The sequence below is a fragment of the Ruditapes philippinarum genome, unplaced genomic scaffold, assembly GCF_026571515.1.
Source record: "Ruditapes philippinarum isolate M1 unplaced genomic scaffold, ASM2657151v2 ctg2466_1_1_1_1, whole genome shotgun sequence".
In the NCBI taxonomy this organism is placed as follows: Eukaryota; Metazoa; Mollusca; class Bivalvia; order Venerida; family Veneridae; genus Ruditapes; species Ruditapes philippinarum.
Window position 1 is genome coordinate 178,983 of NW_026852979.1, and position 27,839 is coordinate 206,821.

General features: G+C 33.4%; 1 protein-coding gene and 1 long non-coding RNA gene across 3 annotated transcripts; both read right to left on the reverse strand.

Moving 5' to 3' along the window:
- Positions 1-277: 277 nt before the first annotated feature.
- On the reverse strand, positions 278-27,351 carry LOC132730030 (centromere protein I-like). Of its 2 annotated transcripts, none has more exons than XM_060715878.1 (19): positions 24,836-25,125; positions 20,547-20,684; positions 20,207-20,325; positions 17,961-18,068; positions 17,492-17,587; positions 15,472-15,561; positions 14,583-14,732; positions 14,020-14,184; positions 13,611-13,731; positions 12,934-13,019; positions 8,679-8,796; positions 8,242-8,306; positions 7,586-7,677; positions 6,952-7,105; positions 4,229-4,353; positions 3,543-3,700; positions 2,204-2,340; positions 1,109-1,147; positions 278-836 (listed from the first exon to the last, which is right to left on the reverse strand). In XM_060715878.1, exons 1-19 carry the CDS (start codon positions 24,954-24,956, stop codon positions 648-650), a joined length of 2,271 nt encoding a protein of 756 aa, XP_060571861.1. In that variant the 5' UTR covers positions 24,957-25,125; the 3' UTR covers positions 278-647. The 2 variants fall into 2 exon arrangements, with proteins under 2 accessions (XP_060571861.1, XP_060571869.1); XM_060715886.1 differs by lacking the exon at positions 24,836-25,125 and adding an exon at positions 27,191-27,351 and having other exon boundaries at positions 279-836.
- On the reverse strand, positions 21,764-23,571 carry LOC132729936 (uncharacterized). Its single transcript, XR_009625694.1, has 3 exons — positions 23,146-23,571; positions 22,736-22,896; positions 21,764-22,527 (listed from the first exon to the last, which is right to left on the reverse strand). It is a non-coding gene; the product is annotated as an uncharacterized LOC132729936 (long non-coding RNA).
- Positions 27,352-27,839: the final 488 nt, after the last annotated feature.

The window sequence follows — 27,839 nt, forward strand, 5'->3', positions numbered from 1 at the left end:
ACAGTGTGTAGAACCACCAACATGCACATCCAAACTTTATAAATACCTTACAATATCTTCTATATATCAATAAAATCTTATCTTTCAACATAAATTCATGGACAAAGAGTTTTAATAATAAATGTTGTGTATTCTAACTACCTATGTTATGTGTTTGACCCATATACAGTTATACTTCAAGTAAGGGATATATTATGATACCATGTTTTGCTGGGTTCTGTTATCTATATTTTAGCACAATTTGATTTTCATTGAGTTTTACACAAGTTAAATTAACTTATTAATCCTATATATCAATGATTATCTTTTTTTCAGTTTTTTTTCTTCTTCTCACCACAACAATCACAATACTCCAAATTTATGAGCATTTGATTAATCAATCTTTACATGTCTGCAACATGTTTCATGTCTGTTGCCTGAAATCTTTCACCACTGACTTTGTGCCATGGATTTGCCCTGCTTTGAAAAGTGTCCATTGTTAAATGCAGGTTCTGTAAGCTTGATAAAGGATACAGCATTTTGAGCAGCAAGATATACTTCAAGGTAAGTCAGAATGCATCAACACAAGTGCTACAATATCACTTAAGTTTGTCATTATTATAACCAGCCTTCACAGACTATTTCTTCATCAATTAACACGACAGTCATCAAAATCCAAAAGCTGATCTCTCGTGTTTGGAGGGCGTTTGTAACGTTTGAGACATTGTCTGAGTTATTCCCATCACCTGTGTGTTGGTCAGGGACGCTGACTTGCTACGTATAAATGCAGCAATGAACTGTGAAAGACCAGTGAAATGGTTGCGATCTAGGTGATTAAGGTAATCTCTTTTCATATTCTAAAAAGAAAAACAGATGTGTCTTATATAGAGCCAAAGTATCATATAAAATATATTATGATAAAATATTTTTATGATAAAACACCAAAACATCTTTAATTTCAGATATAAAAGAAGAAAGAATCAAGTACTATAACTGAATGGCTACATGTACTTTTTTTTTTTTTTTCTTCAGTCATTTATAAGGTACATGGTATATACATGCATGAACGCAAATACAGCTTAGTCCATTTTACTGTAAGCAGACTATAAAAATTCAAATTATCACCAACCTTTAAGTCTGCAAAATTCAATTTAGGCTCCAAATGTGTCTGAAAAAAAGAAAGGAAAGCCTTATCAGTGGTGGGATACATATTACCTTGTATGGTTTTGTTATAGTTAAGTAAGATGAAGTACAGATTTATATAAGATTGGGGCGTACATTGTAATATAAGTGAAAAGAATAAATTTTCCTTTAGTCCTCATCTTAATGCATACAAAATTTATTTCTAAAATCAGAAGCAGGAAATATCGTCCGATTAACTCAATAGGTAGAGCGTTGGACTGTGAACTGGGTGATTGAGGTTCGCTTCCCAGACGGTGCAGGTCACTTTCCTTGTGATTAATCCTGAAATCCCATGATTCATTCGCACTACATCTGCTCAGGCATGAACAGAAATTATTAGTTCCTTGCAAAAATGAAGGCAACTAGTACTGGTAAACTGCTTGACAGCCTGCCCTGGGATGATGCAGTGGTTGAACTGAGCTCTGGCAAGTTCAATGTGGCTTACTGTGGTGATCTGGAGTGAAAACTACCAACACCACCGTCAAAAACAGGAAAAAACATCCTTTGGCAATATACAACCATCACCCTTTCATAACCTTAGTGCAAAACAACCTTTGATAATTTTGCTGGGTAATTTCCTTATTCTTAAAAAATAATTACTATTTCAAAATTTGTACTGATAGTGACAAGGAGAAATGCTTTTGAAGACTCTCTGTGGCTACTATATATCTATAGGGGAACTTGTTTAAAAGTTGATTAATTTTGACCTATTTGGTTATGACATTTCAAAATGAAAGCATATTGATGTTTCCAAACAGAATAGATTCAGCCTGCTGTATATATTTTATACTGTAACAGACTAAAATGTGTCTTCTACAAATATTGGAATGTATAAGGTAAACAGAATCAGGGTGTCCGTTTGACCCTTGAAATGACCCTTTGACCCTATAAATTTCAAAAAGGCCTGATTTGACCCATAGGATTTTTAAATGAAGGCTCAGTTTTTTTTTTAAATCATGGGTATTTGGCCTTGTTATTGGCAATATTTAGTCGATACTGGTCGATTCCCTGACTAACAGAAACCATGAGAATAAAAGCTTACCTTTTGTACATATTTGATGGTGTAGGGTAACAGTGCAGGGTGCATAAACAATGAGAGACTTTCCTCTACACTACATTCTGTATCTACATTCTCCTTGTCTACATCATCACGATTCCAGCAAAATATGGAATTCTTATCTGTAATATGTTTATGAAAATATTGAATTCTTATCTGTAATATGTTTATGAAAATATGGAATTCTTATCTATAATATGTTTATGAAAATATGGAATTCTTATCTGCAATATGTTTATTAAAATATTGAATTCTTATTTGTAATATGTTTATTAAAATATCAAATTCTTATCTATATGTTTATTAAAATATTGGAATTCTTATCTGTAATATGTTAATTAAAATATTGGAATTCTTATCTGTAATATGTTTATTAAAATATTGGAATTCTTATCTGTAATATGTACATTGAAATATAGAATTATTATCTGCAGTGGTTATTGAAATATGAATTTTTTATCTGCAGTGGTTATGAAATTCATATCTGTAATATGCTTATTATAATATTGAATTCTTATCTGTAATATGTTCATTAAAATATGGAATTCTTATCAGTAACATGTTTATTAAAATATGAAATTCTTATCTGTAATATATTAATTAAAATATGAAATTCTTATCTGTAATATGTTTATTAAAATATGGAATTCTTATCTGTAACATGTTTATAAAAATATGGAATTCTTATCAGTAATATGTTTATCAAAATATGGAATTCTTATCTGTAATATGTATAAAAATATGAAATTCTTATCTGTAATATGTTAATTAAAATATAGAATTCTTATCTGTAATATGTTTATTAAAATATAGAATTCTTATATGCAATATGTTTATGAAAATATGGCATTTATTATCTGCAATGTTTATTGTGTTCAGTACTTTTCTATCAAACATTAAAGCTCTTTAATAATTTTATACTTTCACATTAAAGCTTCCAAATATATTTCAAAGTTTTTTTTCAAACTGTATCATAGGCTAATAGCTAATCATGCTACCAGAGGTTGCTCTTGTCAATAAATTATACATTGAGGAACACCTGTTTTTTACCACTGTGACTTAACCCTTAACCCATTGAATTAGTGTAATAGTAATGAATTCCCTCTGCATTGAACTAAGAACAATCCATTTAAACGGATTTCAATATCAAAATACTAAAACTGAGCCACCAACATAACTGATAAGAGCCCTGTCAAACTGCACAAATAAGCATGCTGGCCTGGCTCTATAATGGTAGCAAACACTGACCACTTTCTGTTCCAGCAGGCTAAGGAATGAAAATCTAACCAAACTGAAAGAAGACCCTAGAGATAAACAAACAAACCTGTAGAAGTAAACGCCTTGTATCTCCACAGTGTATTACAGAAATCAACAATTAACTGGTTACACACGCGAATCATTCGGCTCTCTTCTTTACCATGTATAACTTCCACCCCTCCCGACTTGTGCCCGGCTTTCAGCATGTTAAAATTCTCCTTGTACCTATAATTATTTGAGCCGCGTCATGACAAAACCAACATAATGCGTTTGCGACCAGCATGGATCCAGACCAGCCTGCACATCCGCAGGATACATGCTGTTCGCTTATCAACCCTATTACAAGTGGAGAAACTGATAGCGAACAGCATGGATCCTGATCAGACTGCGCGGATGCGCAGGCTGATCTGGATCCATGCTGGTCGCAAACCGACTATGTTGGTTTTGTCATGACGCGGCTCATTTATGTGATTAAACTTATAATTGTTCTGACAAACATATCAATATACATATCTAAGCATTAATAAAGAAATGATTTGCATGTACAAAAGTGAAAGTGAGGATAGAAATTAATTTTCCTGAGGTAAAATTAATAAAGAAAATTAGCCTTTAAAGGGCATATTATGAGACAAGGGTTTAAAACCATGTTGCACCATTTTTCATATTGGTCATAGGTTTTGCAAGACCAGGATTTGAACCCCTGACCTCCAACATGCAAGTTAGACATTTAACTACTAGATATGAATTACACACCTGCAGATGACATGACACACTCTAGATACCGTCAATGGATGGTGACTAATCAGTAATCTCTCAAACAATCTAGGCTCTACCAATACTACAAATGGTACCTGATACTCCTTATGTAAATTTGATGCCTGAAATAAAGAAAAACAACAATACAGAATACATAGAGTATATTGAATGAGTGTAAGTTTAATACTGAATTTAGTGAACAAGTTGAATAAAATTATAATATGCGAGCCTCTGGCAAGCATAATATTATTTAATTCAATGAGTTCAATAAATTCAATAATGAATTTACACGAATTTGATATTCTAAAGAACCATTTTTCATTGATGCACCTATTGTGTAACTCTAAAATTTTGCAAGTCTTAATGCTATGTTTATATTTCGCAAAGTACGTCATGTCAAAATATATGCACAGCCGTGCAATACCATATGTACGGAGTCACTAAAACAGCACAGTTATGTGATAAAAATAAGAAAGACTTTCAGTAGTCTCAAGCAAAAGAAATTTCATTTCCTATAATCTATTCATTTAATTGGGTTTTAAAGTTGCAGTTACTCTGCAACTTGCGTGATTTTAGGCTTCAGGTCACCTTGACCCAAGATCATGCTGTGGTATATAATTATAACACAATTTCTAATTAGTACATGAAGCAGGCTTGTGTTTAAAATAAGTTTTCAGCTTTATAATAAATTAAGTATGATTATAATAAGATTGGCAGCTATCCATTTCCATTTCTTTTTTAATTCTTTTTTTCCATTAGGTAGAAAATACCGTATAAGTACTTTTTTCTGCGGGAACTTTATTTCTGCTATTTCTGCGATTTATAACGACACCGCAGATTTAAAAACCACAGAAAATTAAGCCTTTCGCCATGTCTACATGTATGTCGGATTATGTCAACTACCGGTATTGTATAATTACATTACCATGTACCGTTATCAGCTTTTGTAGATGGGAATAATTTTTCTTTATGTATCCGTCATGAATAAAATATTAGAAAGAAAAGTTACTTTACTTGTTCTTTTTGTTTTAAAAAATGTCATGTTTGTATGATTTTCGCTCACCCTAAGCTTGATTTATTTTAGAAATAAAACTATTTTAGTTTGACGTTTGCAATAAACATACCCTTTTGCATTTGTACAATATATTGTGTCTACGTGCGATATTACCATTGTTTATTTTTCACACTTCATATTTATACACATGCAGTATTACAATTAATTGTTGTCATTGCACGTTGTTGATTTTTGTTTATTGCGTTCACTGAACGCCGCCTTTCCTTGTTGATCTTGTTTATCATATTTTATATACCGATACATGGTGATCACGATGAACACACATAATAAGTCGTCTGCATGTTTACCGGAAGTAATGTACATGTTACATCAACATATCTTGAAATGTTGTCTGTTTGTATCGGTTAATTTTGTAAAAATGTCTAAATTAAAACGCAGAAATAAAAAACATCAATGCGAGAATGATGACACCGCAGAAATAAGATACGCAGAAATTTAAAACCCCTTATTTTAACCAAAATCGCAGAATTTTAAGCCCGCAGAAATAAGTACTTATACGGTATGGACAATCTGGACAATCATTCAACATATCCATCCAACAATTAACTACATGTTTCAACAAGAGCTGTCCGTAAGACAGCGCGCTCGACTTTTTTATTGCTTGCCAATAAAAAAAGTTTTTGCAGTAAAAGGCAATACAAGAATCTCTGTATTTTTAAAGTGAACAATGGCCATGAGCATTAAGATATTTAGTGAAGAATTATTTTACTGAATTGTGTGATACCCTTGAACACTGCAGCAAAGTTTGAAATGTTTAAGTCAAAAGAGGGCTGGTAAGAAAGAAAAAAAAACTGAGTTGAGTTTTTTAGTGCTTGCCTATAATACAAAACATTGACAGTTAAGGGCCATAATTCAAATAAAATCTTTGACAGAATTACCTTCTCCTGGACATGTTTGGGAATCATGATTGTAAACAAGTATTCCAACTTTCAAATTAATATCTCAAACAGTTCAGTCAAAAAGTGGACTGGTACTAAAAACTTAACCAAGATTCTAAGTCGATAAAAGGCCTTAATTTTTAAAACAAATCCTTGACAGAGTTACCTTCTCTTGCGTACAGATGGGGGTAATGATGTGAAATAGCAATTAAAAGTTTCAAAGCAATATCTCAAAGGGTTAAGGCAATAAGTGGATTTTAACCCATATTCAATGTATTTTCTAAGTCAAAAAAGGGGCATAATTCTGTCAAAAAACCTTGACAGAGTTATGTCCTCTTGTCTGTTGATGAAGGTCGTGATGGTAAACAAGTATGGTCAGTTTCAAAGCAATACTTCCAATGGTTTTGAAATAAAGTGAGGTGGTACAAAAAACTTAACCAAGCTCAATACACTTTCTAAGTCAAAAAAGGGCCATAATTCTGTCAAAAACCTTGACAGAGTTATGTACTCTTGTCTGTAGATGGAGGTTATGATGGTGAACAAGTATGGTAAGTTTCAAAGCCATACTTGTAATACTTCTGAAATAAAGTGGGGTGGTACGAAAAACTTAACCAAGGTGTGACGCCGACGCCGACGCCGGGGCGAGTAGGATAGCTCCCCTTTTCATAGAAAAGTCGAGCTAAAAATCAATAAATTGTTTAACTATTTCTTGGGAAAAAGACGCCAAAAAAACATTTTGTTCATAACTTTTTCATTTTCCTACTTACCAGTTCCAGAAAATCGAGTGCACAAAGTTCAAACAATGCGGTTTGAGTCTCTGACACACAGGCAGCAAGTATCATCTTGCTCACAAAATGTATAAAGTTCTTTATTGTATCTACACTTGAAAATTCTTCACCATCATAGCTAAATAGACATAACCTGAAATATTACACAAAATAATTGATTGAATCATTCTATTCTATATTTACCATACCATGCTTGAAACTTTCTTTTGTTTCTTTTTTGTTTAACATAAAAGCTAATTGGAAACAAATTCAATTGTATGATCTTTGTTGTTTTTTGTTTGTTTGTTGTTTTTTTTTAAATTTTTGCCCTTGAAGCAGTTAGACAAACTGTAGCAGCCAAGTACATTTGCCCTTGTAGCAGCCAAACCAACCTGCCTACATTGGCAGTAACCACAGACCTTTGTCAACATCATAGACCCAGGCCAGTTGTCCATTTTTTTCCTGAAAAATCATATATACCATTTGAATGCTGAATGTTTAGTACTCTGATATAATATCCTTCAAAATCCTAATGGACTGTTGTGAGGTCATTGCAAAAGAAGTCTAATTAAGCACAAATTTAGCAAGGTGAGGTTAATTATCTTAAAAAAACAAACAAACAAGAGTGTCTTACGAGGAATCTGTATCACTAACTTCAAGACTTCGCGGCCATTCATTAGCTGCATGATTCCTTAATAACTCTGTTAAACACATGATCACTTTACACTGAAAATAATCAAATAAAACACTGAACTTATACAATAATAATATCTTATTGAATTATATAATGCATGTCATCAATGTCAAAGCCAAATGGCAAACTTTACAAGTTTTCTGATAAGAGAAAACTTTCCATCCTTTTTTGAGTATCAGAAGTGAACAAATAAGTCATAAAACTTATCTAAACTATCTCAATGGCATCCTACTAAGTATAAATCAAACATCCATTGTAAGAAAAGTCCAGTCTTTCATTTACACATCTACACTGTAAAGGATGTATGGTGCACTTCCAAACTTTTTTATGGGGGAAGACCTAAGGTGTTCCCATATGCATTATTTAAGACACAAACTGTCACCCGAGTAGATCCACCAACCTTCTGTAAGATAGCTGTGGAGAGCTTCCTCACATGAAAGAAACTTAAAATACCTTGTAGGATTCAACAGTGACCTTGATCCTAGGAAGCCAAAAAGCAATCCCTTCACATAAGCTATCTTTATTTCAAACTTAATTACAATATCTTTTTCCATTAAAACTTCTGCTAAAAAATACATAACTAAAGTTATACATACCTTAAAATAGATAGATGATGTAAAGAAGAGTTTTCTCAGTGGTTCTAGTACTGCTCTATTCATTGCTGCAATAAAAGCATAAATTGAAAACACTGACTTATATACATAAAGCCTTTTCTCCAGTTACGGTTCCCTAATTTTCACATTTTGTGACAACAGCCAGAGTTTGATTCTTTTTCTTTCATTCTGCATAATTCATTTGAAGTGAATGGGAAAATTTTCATATGGCGAGAGAAAAAATAGTATATTCTGTAAAAGCTTGCATTTATATAACTTTGATATGTATATGTTATTTCTATACTTATTCTTAAAAGTACTAAAAAAAGTACTAAAAAATATTTTTCTTATTTTTTTTTTCCATTAAATAAAGTGTTTACACAACTAGGTGGGACACTTTAAGGAAATATATATAATTATATGCTATATTAGATACTTACATGAGAAAGAGTAGAGACGAAATCTTGAGACAAGTTTTAGAATGAATTTTGTATAATGTTGACCACTCCATGACTGAAGGTATTCTGACATCACAATATCTACAGCTGGGATACCCTCCTGTATATACATACAAAAACAACATTATTACACAATTTATACCACTTTGCTGGGATACCCTCCTGTATATAAACATAAAATCAAATTATTTACACAATTTTTACCACTTTGCTGGGATACCCTCCTGTATATAAACATAAAATCAAATTATTTACACAATTTTTACCACTTTGCTGGGATACCCTCACAATATATACCACTTTGCTGGGATACCCACCTACACTAAAAGAACATTATTATACAATATATACCACTCCTTTTTCATTATAATATGTGCATCATGATATATATTTAATATGATTAAAGGGTAGGAGGCTATATCTCATGAAATGTTTTATCAAAATTTATCAACAGTAAATAATTAAATTGCTCTCAAAATCTAATGATCGATTCTTGAAAGAGTTCTAACATAAAAGCTCTCTGTAATTTAACAAACATAATATTGTATGTTAAAATAGAACAAGAACCGGTTGAACCGGGTGATGCTCCCCGAGAAGGTTCTGGACACAGGAAAGTACCAAAATTAGGCAAAGCGGAGTTATGTTTTTTTGCACTGCACTTCTATTCAATGAGATCTATCCATCTATAAAGTTTCCTGATGATATCAGAGTTATGTCCTGGGTAAAAGTCAAAGTGTAAAAATGAACAAAGGGCAATAACTCCAAAATTAGACCAAGCTTCGTTTAGGTTCTTTAAGCATTGCAGTTCTATCCAATTATATCTAGCTACCTACAAAGTTTCATGTTGATATCTCTAATAGTTTTAAAGTAATGTCCAGGACAAAAGTCAAAAAGTAAAAATAAACAAAGGGCAATTTCTTCAAAATAAGGCAAGGCAGAGTAATGATTCTTAAGCACTGCACTTCCACCCAATGAGACCTATCTATCTACAAAGTTTCATGTTGATATCTCTTATAATTTTAGAGTAATGTCCCAGACAAAGTTCAAAGTGTCAAAATGAACAAAGGGCAATAACTCCAAAAGTAGGCAAGACAGTGTAACAGTTCTTGTGCACTGCACACCTACTCAATGAGATCTATCATCTATCTACCTACAAACGTTTCATGTTGATACCTCTTATACATTCCGATTTATGTCCCGGACATAGTTCAAAGTGTAAAAATAAAAATAAAGGGGGATAATTAAAAAATTAGGCAAGGCAGAGTTATGGTTCTTGTGCACTGCACACCTACTCAATGAGATCTATCTACCTACAAAGTTTCATGTTGATACCACTTATAGTTTTAGAGTTATTACCCGGACAATGTTCAAAGTGTAAAATAAACAAAGTGGGATAATTGAAAAATTAGGCAAGACACAGTTACAGTTCTTGTGCACTGCACACCTACTCAATGAGATCTATCTTCTATCTACCTACAAAGCTTCTTGTTGATATCTCTTATACTTTTAGAGTTATGTCCCGGACAACGTTGAAAGTATAAAAATAAACAAAGTGGAATAATTCAAATATAGGCAAGGCAGAGTTACGGTTCTTGTGCACTGCACACCCACTCAATGAGATCTATCTACCTACAAAGTTTCATGTTGATACCTCTTATACTTTTAGAGTTATGTCCCGGACAAATTTCAAAGTGTAAAATAAACAAAGGGGAATAATTCAAAAATTAGGCAAGGCAGAGTTACGGTTATTGTGCACTGCCTACCTTCTCAATGAGATCTATCTAACTACAAAGTTTCATGTTGATACCTCTTATACTTTTAGAGTTATGTCCCGGACAAAGTTCAAAGTGTAAAATAAACAAAGGGGGATAATTCACAAATTAGGCAAGGCAGAGTTACTGTTCTTGTGCACTGCACACCTACTCAATGAGATCTATCTACCTACAAAGTTTCATGTTGATACCTCTTATACTTTTAGAGTAATGTCCCGGACAAATTTCAAAGTGTAAAATAAACAAAGGGGGGTAATTCAAAAATTAGGCAAGGCAGAGTTACGGTTCTTGTGCACTGCACACCTACTCAATGAGATCTATTTACCTACATAGTTTCATGTTGATACCTCTTATACTTTTAGAGTTATGTCCCGGACAAAGTTCAAAGTGTAAAATAAACAGAGTTATGTCCCGGACAAAGTTCAAAGTGTAAAATAAACAAAGGGGAATAATTCAAAAATTAGGCAAGGCAGAGTTACGGTTCTTGTGCACTGCACACCTACTCAATGAGATCTATCTACATACAAAGTTTCATGTTGATACCTCTTGTTGTTTCAAAGTTATGTCCCGGACAAGAAAAGGGGACGGACGGACGGACGGACGGACGGACGGAAAGACGGACAAGGCGGCGACTATATGCTCCCCCGAAATTTTTTCAGGGAGCATAATAAAATGTTCCGAAACAAGATATCACTGCTATTCAATTATGGTTTTATCCATTTAGCAATGATTTTGTGCATCCGTCATTCACTTTTAAGTCAATTTACTATCATATTCATATCATACATTCATTTTTTAAGTATTCTTTTTTCTTAAATTAAAACAATTATTTTTGTAGCGGCTTTATACAATTTAAGGTACATTGTATACCAAAATTGCAATAAATAAAACAAAAGAGTATAAGATTTCAACATGTTTCAAAGTCTTATGAACTTAAATGAAAATATTTGAGGTATTACAAAAACTGTAATGTAAATTCTAAGTCCAAAAAGGGGCATAATTCTGTCAAAATGCTTGATAGAGTTACCTCCTCCTGTCTACAGGTTGGGATCATGATGGTAAACAAATGTGCAAAGTTTCAAAGCCATATGTCAATGGACTTTGAAAATATTTAAGGTATTACAAAAACTTTAACATAAATTCTAAGTCGAAAAAGGGGCATAAATCTGTCAAAATGCTTGATAGAGTTACCTCCTCCTGTCTACAGGTTGAGGTCATGATGGTGAACAAGTGTGCAAAGTTTCAAAGCCATATGTCAATGGACTTTGAAAATATTTGAAGTATTACAAAAACTTTAACATATTTTAAGTGGTTACGCCGACGCAGACGCTCGGGTGACTACAATAGCTCTACTTATTCTTCTCGAATAGTCGAGCTAAAAATTAGGTAAATGATCTGTATGTAAAATTTATTTTGAAAGCTGTGTTCAGTTTGAGAAAATCATTTGTCCAATGAAGACAAGAAAGGTGACAAATTATGTCCCTATTTCTTACAAACTAATGCAGGCTGCAAGAAGTTTCATCTTAGTTTCTAAGATTTTGATTGTCTTCACATTATGTCACATATCCATGATCCCTCCTTGACACACTTAAATAGAGACAAAATGTCAATATTACATATAGTACAGTAGAACTTCAGTAAGTCGAAGTTGGAGGGACTTGCGTAAAAACTTCGACACATCGGGACTTCGACTCATGAATCGGTCTGAATTTCATGACACGATTTCAACCCGTGAATAGCCCTAATTATAAGATATATAACGTAACCTTTTTCATGTTTTTCTTTCATTCATTAATCTGATATTTTACATTATACAATGATAAATATGACATGTTAAGTAAATTTTCACGGCTAATGAGTTGGACTCCCTGTTGACGTATACAATGAAGTTACAAAAGGTGTAACAATACGAAAGGGCAATAACTTAACCAGCTGACAGTAAATATTTCGCGTGTGATTATCACGCGACACCGGGTCACGGAAGAACTCAAATGATAGTTCTTACTGTTTACATGTTCTTTCAAATACCGCTACGGCAATTAAAATAGTAATGATTAAAGCATTTTTTCACACATTGAAACGCATACAAAGGCTGTTTGAACACTCGACTGTGTAATTAACACCTGTCGCTAAAGTTGATCGGAAATTGTCTTCGCGACCAGAAAAGGTATGAAAATGCCTCGAGGTCGAAGGTGTCAAAATAACCGAAGAACTTCGACTTATTTGTGGTAAATTGTACTAGATTTATTCTATACGGACCACGAAAAAACTTCGACACATCGAAAAACTCGACACATAAAATCTCGACTCATCAATAAGTTTTTATAAGGAATATATAAGGGAAAAAATCGGGACTTTCATTTTACTTCGACACATCGAAAAAATCGACTAATCGAAGTTCGACTCATAGAAGTTCTACTGTAATTTTAGTATAGTGGGTAAACTTGAAACTCAAACAGTCATACCTGTAGAAAGTCTGAGAATGATTTTAATAGTTGTAGCAGAGTTGTCACTCTTTCCTTGTTCTTCTGTTTTAATGTATCAACCAATTCTGTAAGTAAAATTAATACCTTAAAGTGAATTGTCCTATAATAGAAAGTTTGTAATAAATTGAATAATTACATTGATAGTATATAGTATCAGACACAACGACAAACTATGAAATAATTATACATGCGAGTTATTGGCAACTGTGAGATACATGATCTGATGTTACATATATTTATATAGCAGATATAGTTCTAGTACAAAATATTATTATTTATCAGATAAATGTTCATTCTAAATCAATTAAATGCTTTATCAACCAGCATTTTGTAAGAAAATTTGAATGATACATTGCTATTGTTTTTATCATTATTTGAAATACTAATAGAAAATTGCCTATTGTAGACCTTAATAAGATAAGTTAACCAATTATCTCCTGAACTTCTTAAATGGACTTGTCCAGCTTACATTATTGGGACTGTCCATCAGCATTTTTTGGAATATAGATGAAAATTTGAAGTTGTGCCAGCCAATAGTATAGAGCCTGGTCAAACTGTAGGAAAGTGCAGGCCAGTCCAGCTCTATACTGGTGATCAATTTTGGTTCCAGCAGGGTAAGGGTTAATATCTATATGTTAGGAATCTCCATAGCTTACCTTCTTGCAAAGTTTCAGCAACCCAGAACTGAAACCTTGCCTCAGCTATGTGGTCCTTCGTATATGACATCACATGCTTTAATGTGTCTGACCTCAATACGGCACCAATTTGACTAGGAAACTGAAATATAACAAATGAACTTTGTGTATCCAGATAGATAAAAAGTTTACAAGGATCCTTTTTGTGATATTTACAATGTGTAAAATAAAATATAGGGCATAGTTCCCTCATCATCTTTGAGCTTAGTTGAAATCCTAGAGGCTAACAGATAACAGAAAGGTCTATAATAGTGTCCTTTTGCGAATTTTTACGCTCATTATGATATTCTTAAAAATTCTACATTTTATACTCAATTCATTAGTTTTGACTACAAATTTTTTTAACTGACATGGTTTTGATTTCACCTACCTCTATAGAATCAAGGTTATCAAGGACATCTTTAAATGAGTGTATCAGTATAAATGGTACAGTACGTATCCCTAGTGAATGAGCTAGTGTATCTTTCTTGTAGCTTGTCTTAGATGTCAGGGAATGTATGACTGGTATAGGGTCAACTTTCCTTCTTTTTCTTGACTGAAAATATAACAAACATGATTTAATTAAGCATATTTGTGTAAAAATTTTATGCAGCACAATTATAGTATAACATGGATTTTTCAGTATCACAGAACCATATTTATATAAATATTTAAACAGAATTTTCATTGATATTGATTTATAAATATGACATAATCAAGGGCTTGTTTTTAATGCATTTTTACCTACAGGATGGTCTATGCCTATAATGACTTTGAGCTTCTTTTTGGCCATTCATAGTGCCTGCACATATTTTGATTCAAAAAGCAGAATTAAGTCTTCCTCTTAGTTAATTTTTATAGCAAGCTTAAACTCAGCTAATTATAGATTAAAGTTTTGCTGAGGCTAATAAAGAGTTAAGGACCCTGCTATAATACATAAACCATTGTACATACAGGCATTAGATCTAAAGCTTGCCCTGTTGGATGCAGTCTCTCTAGCAAAGCTTTCTCCCAGCTGACATCCACGTTTGGAGGCAGTCCATTTTGTTCCCGAACTTGGCGTACTGTTGCACTCCATTTTCTGTCATATGATGGGAAAAATGACTGAAACAAACAAAACGTTGATTAAAAACTTTGGAAAAAAAAGAGAAGACAGATCTTATTTTAAACTTTGTAGTCAACTACATGTAGTCATCACAACCAATTTTGCTCTGGTGAGTTCAAAGTGGCTTATTGTGGTGATCAGGAGAATAAACTACGAACAATATCACCAACACTAGCAATTTTATTTTGATTGATTTTATCAATGTAAACATTTGCAGACTGAGTAGTTCAAATAAACTTCAAGACATTGTCACAACTGAACTAAAATGAACTTGTTACTAACTTAACCAAGTCTTTTTTTTTAACAATATATGTAACACATGTTACAGTATAGGAAATTATTACCCACTCATTATCCCCGTGATAAATGTAAACATCTTGCATTATCGCTGAATAGAGAGACACCAAAAAGCAATAAAAACAAAACTCTTTATAGAAAAAAACTGTATTTTCAATGAAAATACATATACCAGCATGTAGTGTAATTTTGCATCTAATGCGTGGTCCTGATATCATACAGTTCAGAGTCAAAGTAAATTGTTTTCTTTACATGTAGGAAATTCAAAATGAATTTAAATACCATAGACTAAAGCTACATGTATTTCAGGTTGGTGGCCAATTTTCGGTAGCGTAGTTGTTGAATTATGAATCTAAGATTTTACATTAAAAACCCTGCTGGCCTGGGACACTTATAACACAGATTATGGTGACAGAAATTCAATATGTAAACGACATGTACCTTGTAAGAACGTGTGTTAACAACATGCACCAAGCTGGGATAATAGTGTCGATATATTGACAAGAGGCCAGTCAGAAATGCTTGAGGTCCCTGCAAAAAACAAAGTCAACATTGAAAAATATATAATTTGTATATATGATTTTACAGTTTTCATATATTATTTCATCATAATCAGGTAAACTTGATTTCTCTTGAAATAAAAAGAAAGGACTGGTAAGGGCAAAAAAGTCTAACAGAATTGCAAACCATAAACACTCACATTTAACAAAATACAGTATCTAAGGATTTAAAGGCTATTTAACAGTATTCTTTTCAATAGTATGTTTGGGCCAGTACTCAACTGAAAAACTACTTTGAACAACCTCAGCGGCTAGGCACTTGGCAAAAATTTAATTCTGTATTGTACAAAGCACTTTTAACACAGGTTGCAGCTAAATATACCCCAGTGATTAATCTAGAAATTCTTTACAATGCGTCGGATGACGCACATGTTTGAAAACAATGAGTCCTTTAGCAAAATCAATGAGTCATGTAGCAAAATAAATGCGTCTTAGCAGAAATTTTTTTAATAGCAGATCCTTGACATGATTTGCATGTTTTTAAAACAAGCGATTAAATAATTAAAGTGTATAAAAAAGTTTTTTTTTTTTTGTACTAATATTAATTGCAGGCAAAACAATTTTTATTGGCTGCTCAAAAATCTAATTTGCATAATTTATATTTTCTTACTACTTATGTCTAATATTGTGCATTATCCATTTTAATTGTTCGTAATTTGCACAAAATGTCCCTATCACACTGTATACATACTGACGACTTTTATTGCTCCTTGTATGCCTCTGTGTAGAAAGCACAGACAGACCTTTTGATCATGAAAAAAAGTCATGCACAATGTTTCCCTGATTGGTTAGTCACCCTGTCAAATATTCTGATGACGTAATAGACATCTTTTTTTTACACTCCGCGTGAACTTGAGTGACCTTAGGGGAATTCAATTTACACACCTGTCAGATTATACCGAACTTACAGCATTTCTTTAAATAGCAACACTTTTTTTTCAGTTACCGATATTTATTTAAAATATTAAGTAGATTAATGATTTTTTGTTTGCTTTATTGGATTAAATTTACGGTAGTAGAAAATGTGGGAAAGGGATAAGGTAAGTAGATAACTTGGAAAAATGCTATAGGGAAATGGATAAACTCAAGAATATGCGTAATTACAGGGGAATGGGTAACCTGTTGCTGTTGGTACCTGAGTTTTGTCTGGATGACTAAATAACATACAATATAAGTCTGGTACAGATTTTAGATGCACCCTTGGCCCTTTGCTGACGATTTTCCTGTGCCATTCTCATTTTCTAGCGCCAATGGTGCAGGCAGATCTCTGCATATTTCACCATTGTAGGCGATTCGTTCTCATGCAAAATGGACGCTCTGATTGGCTAATGCCGATAATGGGCGGTTACCGATCACAGAGATTTAACGTTTCAAGCAAATGGGGGATAAGTCTTGCACAAGTAATCATCGGAAATTAAATTATTCAACTGAAGAAATTGAAAAATTATTCAACTGATGAAATTAAAGTAATCAAACAGTACATAAAAATCACTAATCGTGATATTTTGGATTATAAACCACCTGATTTTCATGCGTCAAATTGAACGCACATATTTTGAAACTGTGCGTCTTTTTTTATTTTTATGCGTATTTTACGCAAGACGCACATCTAGATTAATCACTGATACCCATGTAACCAGTGCAGACTAAGATTTGCTGGAATCTGTGCTGTCTGATCAGGTAAGAAAACTCACTCGACATTTTGGTAAACAAACACATCACCCTTAATTCATATACTGATAGCATTTTAGAAGAATTTTTCTTCATAAAATATGTGTATATGAAGATTTGGGTGATGGATAGCACTGGCTTTGTTGCCATGTTAGGATCTTATCTGATAGATACACCTATCCACAGGAAAAACAGAATGATTTTCATAAAAATTACAGTGAATTACGTACCATATCCTTTTGATATTGTATAAGGAACCTAACTCTGAACAGTTTAACATCTTCCTTCCTTGTCAACAGGTACAGTAAGTGGCAGATATATGGTGTCTATAAATAAACATGATGATTTACATGAACACAGGGTATAACAATTAGTGATTTTGAAAGTTGTATAAAATTATTCATTCGCCTTCTTTATCATAAAAACAAAAAACAAGTTAAACAACCAGAACTTATTTTACAGGAATATACTAGTAATCTGTTTAAAAAAAAAAATTGGAAAAACTAGTTGTTAGCTGTAAAGTTTTAAGTCATTGTACAGTCTTATGACAACTGTCTGGCTGTACTAGAAGAGAAAAACTTCATTTACACTATAATTATGTGTAATTATTTCAAATATAAAGCACCACTAATTTTCCAGAACCCAGCTGAGACAGCTTTCTCAAATGAAAAATAAAAAGTAATAAAAAATTGTACTCACTAGTATTCTATAATGTAAGAAATGGAACAAAACACCATACATGGCATGTAGATTATCCCTCGTATCTATATACTCAAAGATCACAAGCAGCCATCTTAACAGTAGACACTGAAACAAACAAGGCATATATCTATATCTGATGAAATGCCAATCACATGTCATTTTCTGAAATATAGAAGATATTTTAATATAAATGTAAATTTATGTAAACAAGATATGTTTGTAAAACATGTATGCCCCCTATCAGCAGCCAATTAGTCATGTGATAAGGTTATTATGACTTCTGACCCAGTGATCAAACAATTAATAAGGGTTATCAAGTATCTACTGGTCATGACCTTAACCTTTGACCCCTTGACCCAAAACTCAATAGGGGTCATCTGCTGGTCACGACCAATCATCATACAAAGTTTGAAGTTCCTAGGCCTTAGCGTTTTTAGTTAATTGATCGGAAACCGTTTTAACATACAAGGTCAATGTGACCTTTGACCCCTTGACCCCAAAATCAATAGGTCATCTGCTGGTCATGACCAATCACCATACCATGTTTGAAGTTCCTAGGCCAAAGGGTTCTTAAGTTATTGATTTGAAAGCATTTTTACCTACAAGGTGAAAGTGACCTTGCCCTTTGACCCCTTAACCCCAATATCAATAGGGGTCATCTACTGGTCATGACCAATAATCATACCAAGTTTGAAGTTCCTAGGCCCAAGGGTTCTTTAGTTATTGATCGGAAACCGTTTTTACCTAAGAGGTCAATGTGACCTTGACCTTTGACCCCTTGACCCCAAAATCAATAGGGGTCATCTACTGATCATGACCAATCACCATATCAAGTTTGAAGTCCCTAGGCCTAAGGGTTCTTAAGTTATTGATCGGAAACCGTTTTTACCTACAAAGTCAATTTGACCTTGACCTTTGACCCCTTAACCCCAAAATCAATAGGGGTCATCTGCTGGTCATGACCAATCACCATACCAAGTTTGAAGTTCCTAGGCCTAAGGGTTCTTTCGTTATTGATCGGAAATCGTTTTTACCTACAAGGTCAATGTGACCTTGACCTTTGACCCCTTAACCCCAAAATCAATAGGGGTCATCTGCTGGTCATGACCAATCACCATACCAAGTTTGAAGTTCCTAGGCCTAAGGGTTCTTTTGTTATTGATCAGAAACCGTTTTTACCCAAGAGGTCAATGTGACCTCGACCTTTGACCCCTTGACCCCTAAATCAATAGGGGTCATCAACTGATCATGACCAATCACCATACCAAGTTTGAAGTTCCTAGGCCTTAAAGTTCTTTAATTATTGATCGGAAACCGTTATTGCTTACAAGGTCAATGTGACCTTGACCTTTGACCCCTTGACCCCAAAATCAATAGGGGTCATCTACTGATCATGACCAATCACCATACCAAGTTTGAAGTTCCTAGGCCTTAAAGTTCTTTAGTTATTGATCGGAAACCGTTTTTGCTTACAACGTCAATGTGACCTTGACCTTTGACCCCTTGACCCCAAAATCAATAGGGATCATCTACTGATCATGACCAATCACCACATCAAGTTTGAAGTTCCTAGGCCTTAAGGTTCTTTAGTTATTGATCGGAAACCGTTTTTGCTTACAAGGTCAATGTGACCTTGACCTTTGACCCCTTGACCCCACAATCAATAGGGATCATCTACTGATCATGACCAATCACCATATCAAGTTTGAAGTTCCTAGGCCTTATGGTTCTTTAGTTATTGAACGGAAACCGTTTTTGCTTACAAGGTCAATGTGACCTTGACCTTTGACCCCTTGACCCCAAAATCAATAGGGGTCATCTACTTGTCATGACCAATCACCATACCAAGTTTGAAGTTCCTAGGCCTAAGGGTTCTTTAGTTATCACTCGGAAACCATTTGGTCTACGTACCGACGGACCGACAAGTGCAAAGCAATATACCCCCTTTTCTTCGAAATGGGGGCATAATTAAATAAAGAAACAAACTCTGGGCAAGCTCTGAAATTGATTTCAATATATTCAGTGATTTTAAGTTATATGAGGAAAAAAGGTTTGCATTTGATTTTAATATAATTTAAAGTTGATGGAAAATAATCTTGTACAATGCACAGTCTTTACATTACGCAACCAATACACAATACATTACACTACTAGAGCATTTAACCCTACTGAACAATACTTATCACTTCTATTTAAGAAACCTAAGTCTTTCATGTTAATCAGATACTTTAATATTTCCATACCTGTATATTGATTGAAGGCTTTCGTGTACACAACCAGGAGATGACACTAATGGCTGCCTTTTCAGGGACCACAGAGTTAGGTATCAGTGCTTTAATAAGCCTCTTACACACTGTCTCTACTGTATAAATTGAAAAATAGCATAAATTTTAATTTTCTCAAAATATAAATACATGTAATTGTAATAAAATTATACAGTCTGAATAACTTTCAGAAATAATATCAGTTACAACGATATTTATCACTATTTAGCACTGGTATGGAGTTTTGATGCCAAGAAATTGAACACTACAAATTTTTTACTATAAGTTAAGAGAGTTCATAGCAAAAGTTTAGATATACCTTGAATACCAGATGCAGCAACATCTATGAGGGTTTTGATATGGTCTGGGGAAAGACCTGTCCTTAGTGAAGTCTCCTCTATACACTCCAGGGCCCATAATAACTCTTCATTTCCTTTAAACTTCTGCTTTGATGTCGCTGAAAAAAGAAAATGGATTTTTTATGTAATATTTATAATATGCAAGAATAATTTAGATAACACCTCTGCCTACTTATAATAATAAAATAACATTTTTTTTGCTATGATTCAAAACGAAAGATAAATTCATCTTTCTAGTAGATAATTATCCGTTGGGTCGCTTATGATTGTAAACATTTAGCGCACGACATGCCTTCAGGCACTGAGGTATACATTGTAATTGCATCATCCGTTAATTTCCCCGAAATCCCTTAATAAATCAATATCAGCATTAAATAAACCAATTTTATCTATCCAAGCATGTCGCATACTTTTCATCTTTCGTTTTGAATCATAGCCTAAAAATTGTTATTTTATTATTATTTTTAGTGAATTTAGAGACATCAGGTCACTGAAATTTTGAGTAGCCTGACAGGATACCCAGCTTGGAAACTCGGGTAGTCCTTGAGGAAAAAAGGTAGCCTCGGACTAACGGACCATAGTTAGTGTCGAGCCCTGCAGATGTGTACATACGGAGGTTATCAAGGAACCTCCAACAATATGGGGGTCATTTGAAATTACCATGGGTCAAATTAAAAAAAAAAAAAGTAAAAACTACAGAAGTAAATCTAAGAACTGTTTGATTTCACATGTTAACTTCAATATCTCACTTTTTGCAGTTGCAAACAAAAAATCTTCTAAGGAAGAACCAAGTATTTGCATTAAAACATTTAAACTGTCAGACGTCTGTTTATTGCAGACACTTTGGTATTTTGGCCATTAAAGCTCCTATCTTTCATGGTTTGTTTGTCATTGTGAGAAAAGCATCTGCATGCACAAATCATTTGTTTTAACCCAGATAATACATGTCTAAATCAAGGATACTGTGACTAATTGTAGAACAGTTAAAAGTCTGACAGAAAATGTGCTGATAACGACATAGAATCAGTTGGTAATTTATACATACATGCAGTTACCGGAAATGAATAAATTTTGGATTCTCAAACAATAATTGCCGATTTGAATGGAATGGCAGTACTAATAGCAGAAATAATTAAAGGAAAAGACATCAAATTAAGGTAGATTATGACTGGGTCAGGCCACATTAAAAAAAGTCTTTGTTTGCTGTCTCCCGACCCTACTTTTTAGAGTTGGGTAGGTAGGTAGGGATTTTTTTTTTTTTTTTTTTTTTTGGAAATACATACATGTTTTTGGTTTGATTCTGTTTATTGGAAAAAACGGTTTAATAAAAAGGCGAATAAAAATTTTTAAAATTGATCTATCTTACTTTTTATTTCAGTTTGTATATCTTTCAATTAGTCAATACAAGAAGTATAGTTCTTTTTAATAAAAATACATGTAACAATTGCAAAATTTCAAACATTCACCCAACATGTGAGAGGATGACTAAAACACACAAATATACTCAAATATATTATGCAAAATAACTACTGAACAACAAAAGGCATCATTATACATCAACAGTTTAAAGTCTGCTTACATTTTATTTTCACTGAAATGAATAGTTAGTAACACAACCAGAAAAACAACTTCAAACACTAAGCAACTTCAGACAAGTAAACAGTTAAGCCACAGTATACCAACAAAATTTAGGTTCACAGTATTCATTTTTTATAGGACATCTATGGGGAATATTTTTCTTGTGGACATTGATGCATTGCTCATAAACTGGAAGTACAATCCTAAACTTTGTTAACAGTTCTGGATTTCTCTGTGCTTCTGGCTCATCACAATGGGCACAAATATCTGGTCGTCCAATGTTGGAGGCACAGTAAGGGAACTCCATGTGAGATTGGCATGACATCTGCAGTCATACAAACACTCTCCCTTGCAGAGCATCTCCTATGAAAACAGACAGAAGGCTAGACTTAATGCAATACAGATTTTGCCAAAAATGCAATTATTTTAACTTTTTTAATTATACAAACACCATGGGAAATATGTAAGAAAGAATAAAATCAGGTTTCTACTTTCAGTTGATTATGTAAAAACATTTTGACATCACTATTTCAAGAAAATAAGCACAACAATGTGCAATACCAATACTAACCATCAACTGTAATGACTGAAACACAGTTGTAATCAAATTTCTCAAGGTTGTGTTTTAGAGATCATGTTTCCCTGTCAATTTATTCTTGGAGTAAATACACCTTGATTTATCCGCATTCAGTGCCTTGCATTTTGAGCCACTTGAAGACTATTCTTAAAGCCCTGCAATAATGAGAAAATGTGATAAACGAGTGCTGAAATGGTTCAAATACTAAGACAGGTGGTACTGAAAACAATAAGATTAGAGTCTAGTGCATTTGCTGGTTGAAGAAAATGATTATTAAATAAATACTGGTACTTATAAATGAGTGAGTACATACAAGAAACTTTATTTATTTACAAAAACTTTATTTTAAGTCGATTACATGAGCACTCAGTAAGTTTTTAACCCAAACCAGTATTTAAGCATACCGTAAGAACGTCCGATTTTTCGGGTAAAAATCCTCGACGTCATTCAACAGATCGACCCATGCCCAGACAAATTCATTCTCGTGGAGGTTATTTTTCAACAAAGTTGAATAAACGTAATAATAAATGTTGACGAGATGATAAAATACTCGTCTTCTTGAAGATCTTCTAACTTTCGTTTTGCAAAATTGTAACGGATGTGTACACAATCGACTTTTACCCGGCGGTACTTGATAGTCGATACACGTGACGCATAATACGCGGGAACCAGAATACTACACGCCGTTATTGAACGGATATCGGTAAAAATATGCGGCACCAAAAAAAAAAAAAAAAAAATGGTCGGCGAGAGCAAATAAAATTTTTCGGAGCGCAGCGTTTTTTTAGGGTCGGTCGGGAGACAGCAAACAAAGCTATTTTTAATTTAGGCCCCACAGGAAACGCACTTTGCTAATTTCAATACTTCATTCGTGAAATGATTGTGTCAAAAATGCAAGAAATGCAGAGTAGTGAAAAGTGGCATAAGCCCTTTTTGTAACAATGGCATCTATAATTTAGAAACATCCACAGATATGCACAAATGGCATTATCATGGAACCTTTACTATGACACATTAAAGCCATTTCATGAAAAGCTGCATAAGCCCTTTTTTTGGAACATTGACATTTAAAGTTTCTCATGGATTTTGTTCTGTACTGTTAGTTCTTACATTAATCCATGCTTAAGTTTATTTTAGTGTCATACATATATCAAATAAATAATTTCACATCTTTGAGTAAATACCCAGCAGCTGAGAAAGACAAGTCATGGATGGCTGTCATGCAGAGATGCCCTGCAGGGGTTTACTTAAGGTTTTGACTTTCACTTGCCCAAAGGGCAAGTAACTTTGCAAATCTACTTGCCCCCAGGAAAAGCTGGTTGCCCGATCTTAAATGTGAAGATTGTTAATAATCAAAGCAGAAATTATGGGTAAAAATAAGATTTATTGCAGATCATATCAACTTATGCCTCAGATAGTAAAATAGTCTTAAATTCCCTACTGTATATGTTTTTTTTTTGCTAATTCACAATAGTCTAGGGGTCGACACAACTGTCTTTGCCAGGGATCCCATAGAAATCCCTGAGATTTAATTTAGAAAATCAGGGATTCCTCACATCAAAAAAGTAGATTAACAAGGGGTACGCAGTGATCTGATTTCAGTTTTTTTTAGATCACATGCAGGATTATGGATATTGCCTTGATTCAAATTGACTAATGCAGTTTTGAAAAACTGCTGTTATTTTCAAAAACATTTTGAAAATTTTCAATGTGATAGATTGAGATTAAAACTCAATGAACTTTAAAAATAGCAATTTTTCTTTAATCTTAATTCTTCCTGGAGTTGTGAAATGTATGTACTGGACTATAAGACTGCCAGGGCTTGAAGTTAAATAGGAACTTGGAAAACATCTTCACAGGTTGCCTAAGGTCCACCAGAATAGTCATGATCTGTTAAAGCTTTTAATAATTAGGCCCTATTCTATGTGACTTTTAAAAAGTATTAACTTTCAGAGGCTATCACTTTAAAAAAATATTTATTGCCTATTACAACTTTAAAAAGGAAACAGTACATTGATTGTTGAAAATTGTGATAGGATTTAATTTCAAACAATGTAAAATATCAATGTTTGCATTATCAAACTAGTTACGTACCTTTCAAATTTATTTCATTTTTTAAAAACAAGTTGCTCCAAGTCCATATACTCAATTTAAATTGATCTGTCTGATTTCTATCCTCCCTGTTTGCATTGGAATTTATTTTAAGTTTAATCATCTGTCACATCAAAGGGACTCACCGCATGCAGTAATCATAAAGGTCAGAGCACTGATTGGTTCAAAGAACTGTCAGACGAAATATACGTCATTTTCTGTATGTTTCACCTAAGGAATTTTTTTCTTTGTTTTGGTCGGTAAATTAGGCATGACATAGATTGACCTCAGATAACTTATAGTTACACAATATTTCTAAAATTAATGCTGTGATTTATCAAAAAAGGATTTTTAATATTTTATGGATTATTTTATTCTGTTTAATAATAGAATACTTTTAAACATTGCTGTAGGCACAGATTTATATAAATCCGTGCTGTAGATGAGAAGGGAAAATGAATTAACAACAGTTCAAGACTATTATGAGTTTTGGTCAAGATTTGTGTAAAAAAGATTACTGGTGACAAATTTTGTCTTAAAAAATTGAATATATTGCATATGAGTTGACGCCAGTCAGTTAAAGACTAAAAAAAACAGCGTACAGGATTCAAAGGAGTAGATTTCAACTGCACGATTTTTCTGTTCTTTCTTGAACCTTGCAGTTGTGTCAGTCTTTATTGACATAACTCATCTTGAATTTTTGTGATTTTATGCTATTTATTTGAAGCAAATCAGATTCTTTCTTTGCCGTGGTTTTTTCTTTAATTGCTGTTGACTTTTTTTTTAAAAATGAGAAAACTTTCGGCGCCGCCCGACATTTTGAAAGGAAAGACGAATGGAAAGACTTTTTTTTACTAGTTTGATTGGTTGATAGCAGCTCAACTTCAATCAGAAATAGTTTAAAATACACTTGTTTGACAGTAATATGAACGGAAAGAAAAGTATTACCGGCAAAGGATATCAAAGCCAATAGAAGGCATAACGAAAATTCACTTGCCCACCGGGCAATTTGCTTTCAAATTTCACTTGCCCGCGGCAATTTCTACCCGAATTTTGAATTTGAACAAATTGTATTGTCTGTAGATCTGATGTTCATTATGCATGTGCAATATTTCAAAAGAAGTAACGAATGGACAAGAACATAGAGTTTTATTAATTATTATAGCGAGCTCGACGAGCTGGCCGGAAGGGCCTGCTCGCAAAGCGAGCTTTACGGTAACGCGAGTACCTGCTAAGTTATGGTTTTGAAAACTTTCGTCCGAAGTACCAAACTGGACACATCGCAACTTTTCGAATTTAAAGATAACGATAAAAACTGAGGAATTCTGACTGAAAACGGATGTGCAGAATGGTCACCCGCGCACGTCTATGAGAACAATAATTCGACAGGGAACCAGAATAACGGAAGCTGTGTATAAAATATCGAATGACAGTTTTAAAACGGAAAATGTAAAATGAACGATTGTTTTAACCGACTTTTCCTGTACATAGGTTTTGCCAGATTTCATTAAATGTACATAACCTCCTCTTTTTGAAGAAACAAAACATTCTAACACTATCGGAAATTTCTCCCGAAGCGTGCATTATTCTGCGACAATGCACTCGCCATTCTTATTATCTCCCCATGTATTTTCACATTGAAGGGGCCATTTTGTTTGAAAAATCTTACAAATAAAAACAATTTTGTGTAGAATTTTGTTGTGAAAACTATCTAGAATGAAAGAAAATGATCTAACTAAGAAAATGAATCCGAACACCAATATCTTTTATTCAGTCGTTAACGCTGTACAGACGTTTAAAGTATTTTTTACATGACGTCACAATGTAGCGCCAAACAGCACGTGCAAAACAATCAAATCAAGTACGCTATTTTAATGTTGCAGACATGTTAAGTTTTACATTTATTTCACTTTTTCGCTTGAAATAAAACAAACAAACAAAGTTTTAGCAACGTTTTCAAAACTCGTTATTCATTTAACGACAGGGGCGGAGCCATATTTAACACAGTACGTGTGACGTCACACGCACTCGTCACTGCATTTGAAATAAAAATGAGCGATTATTTCATACTATTTCACGTTAAAAGTACATCGAGCTGGCTTTGAGGCTTTGCCTTTTTCATATTACAAATAGTGTCACTATTAGTGACTATGGCTGTATGACATTGTTCTGGCTTTTTCCATTAGTCTAAACATAGTATATAAGCGTATAGGAAGAGATAATGACTGTGAAACTAGCGCATATCAGCATTTGGATGTTGTGGACAGTTTCAAAAAAATTAGGATGGGTCGCGAAAACCAATGTAAAACAGGAAAATATCTCATATGAAAACATTTTTAAATATATGCTTGCTTTTACCATTAACAAAATACTTCACGGCATCATCAATCCCTTTAACTGCCCTTTTCTTCGATGACATTATCGTAATTCTTTTATTTACATATTCGCGGCTATTATTTTGAAGTTTTCTCGCAAAATCTCGCCAGATTAATTCTCGCCGTCATTCCCGTTTCTATATTCCGGGCGTACTAAAAACCGTCTTGATAATATCATGATAAAGGATCACTCTTGTCAACAAGCAAATCAGCTCTTATCTTTTTAAAAGCGATAGTTCGACCCTTTCCAATAAAAGCCCCATACCATTCACATGTGTTCCAATGTGTATGAACGTACTCAAAATAATAATGAATAATATTTTTGCTTCTTAAATCCGCCATAATGAATAAAATGTTTGTAAATATGATAATTTATCTAAAAAATATGAATATTGGCAGATCCTTTAATCATATATTTTATCCAACTATCGTTCTTATGTTCTCCGACGCAAGGAAGCGGAGGATTTCATGTTTAAGAGTACAGAAGCGTCCCGCATGTACATCTTTTTGTCGGAAGGTAAACTTCTACTTTCAGTTTCGCTTGACGACTCTATTATTTTTTTTATGAAGTTAATTTTTTTGGAGAAGATTTTAAACTTTTGTTTAAAAAAAGTGTGAAAATAAGGAAGCTA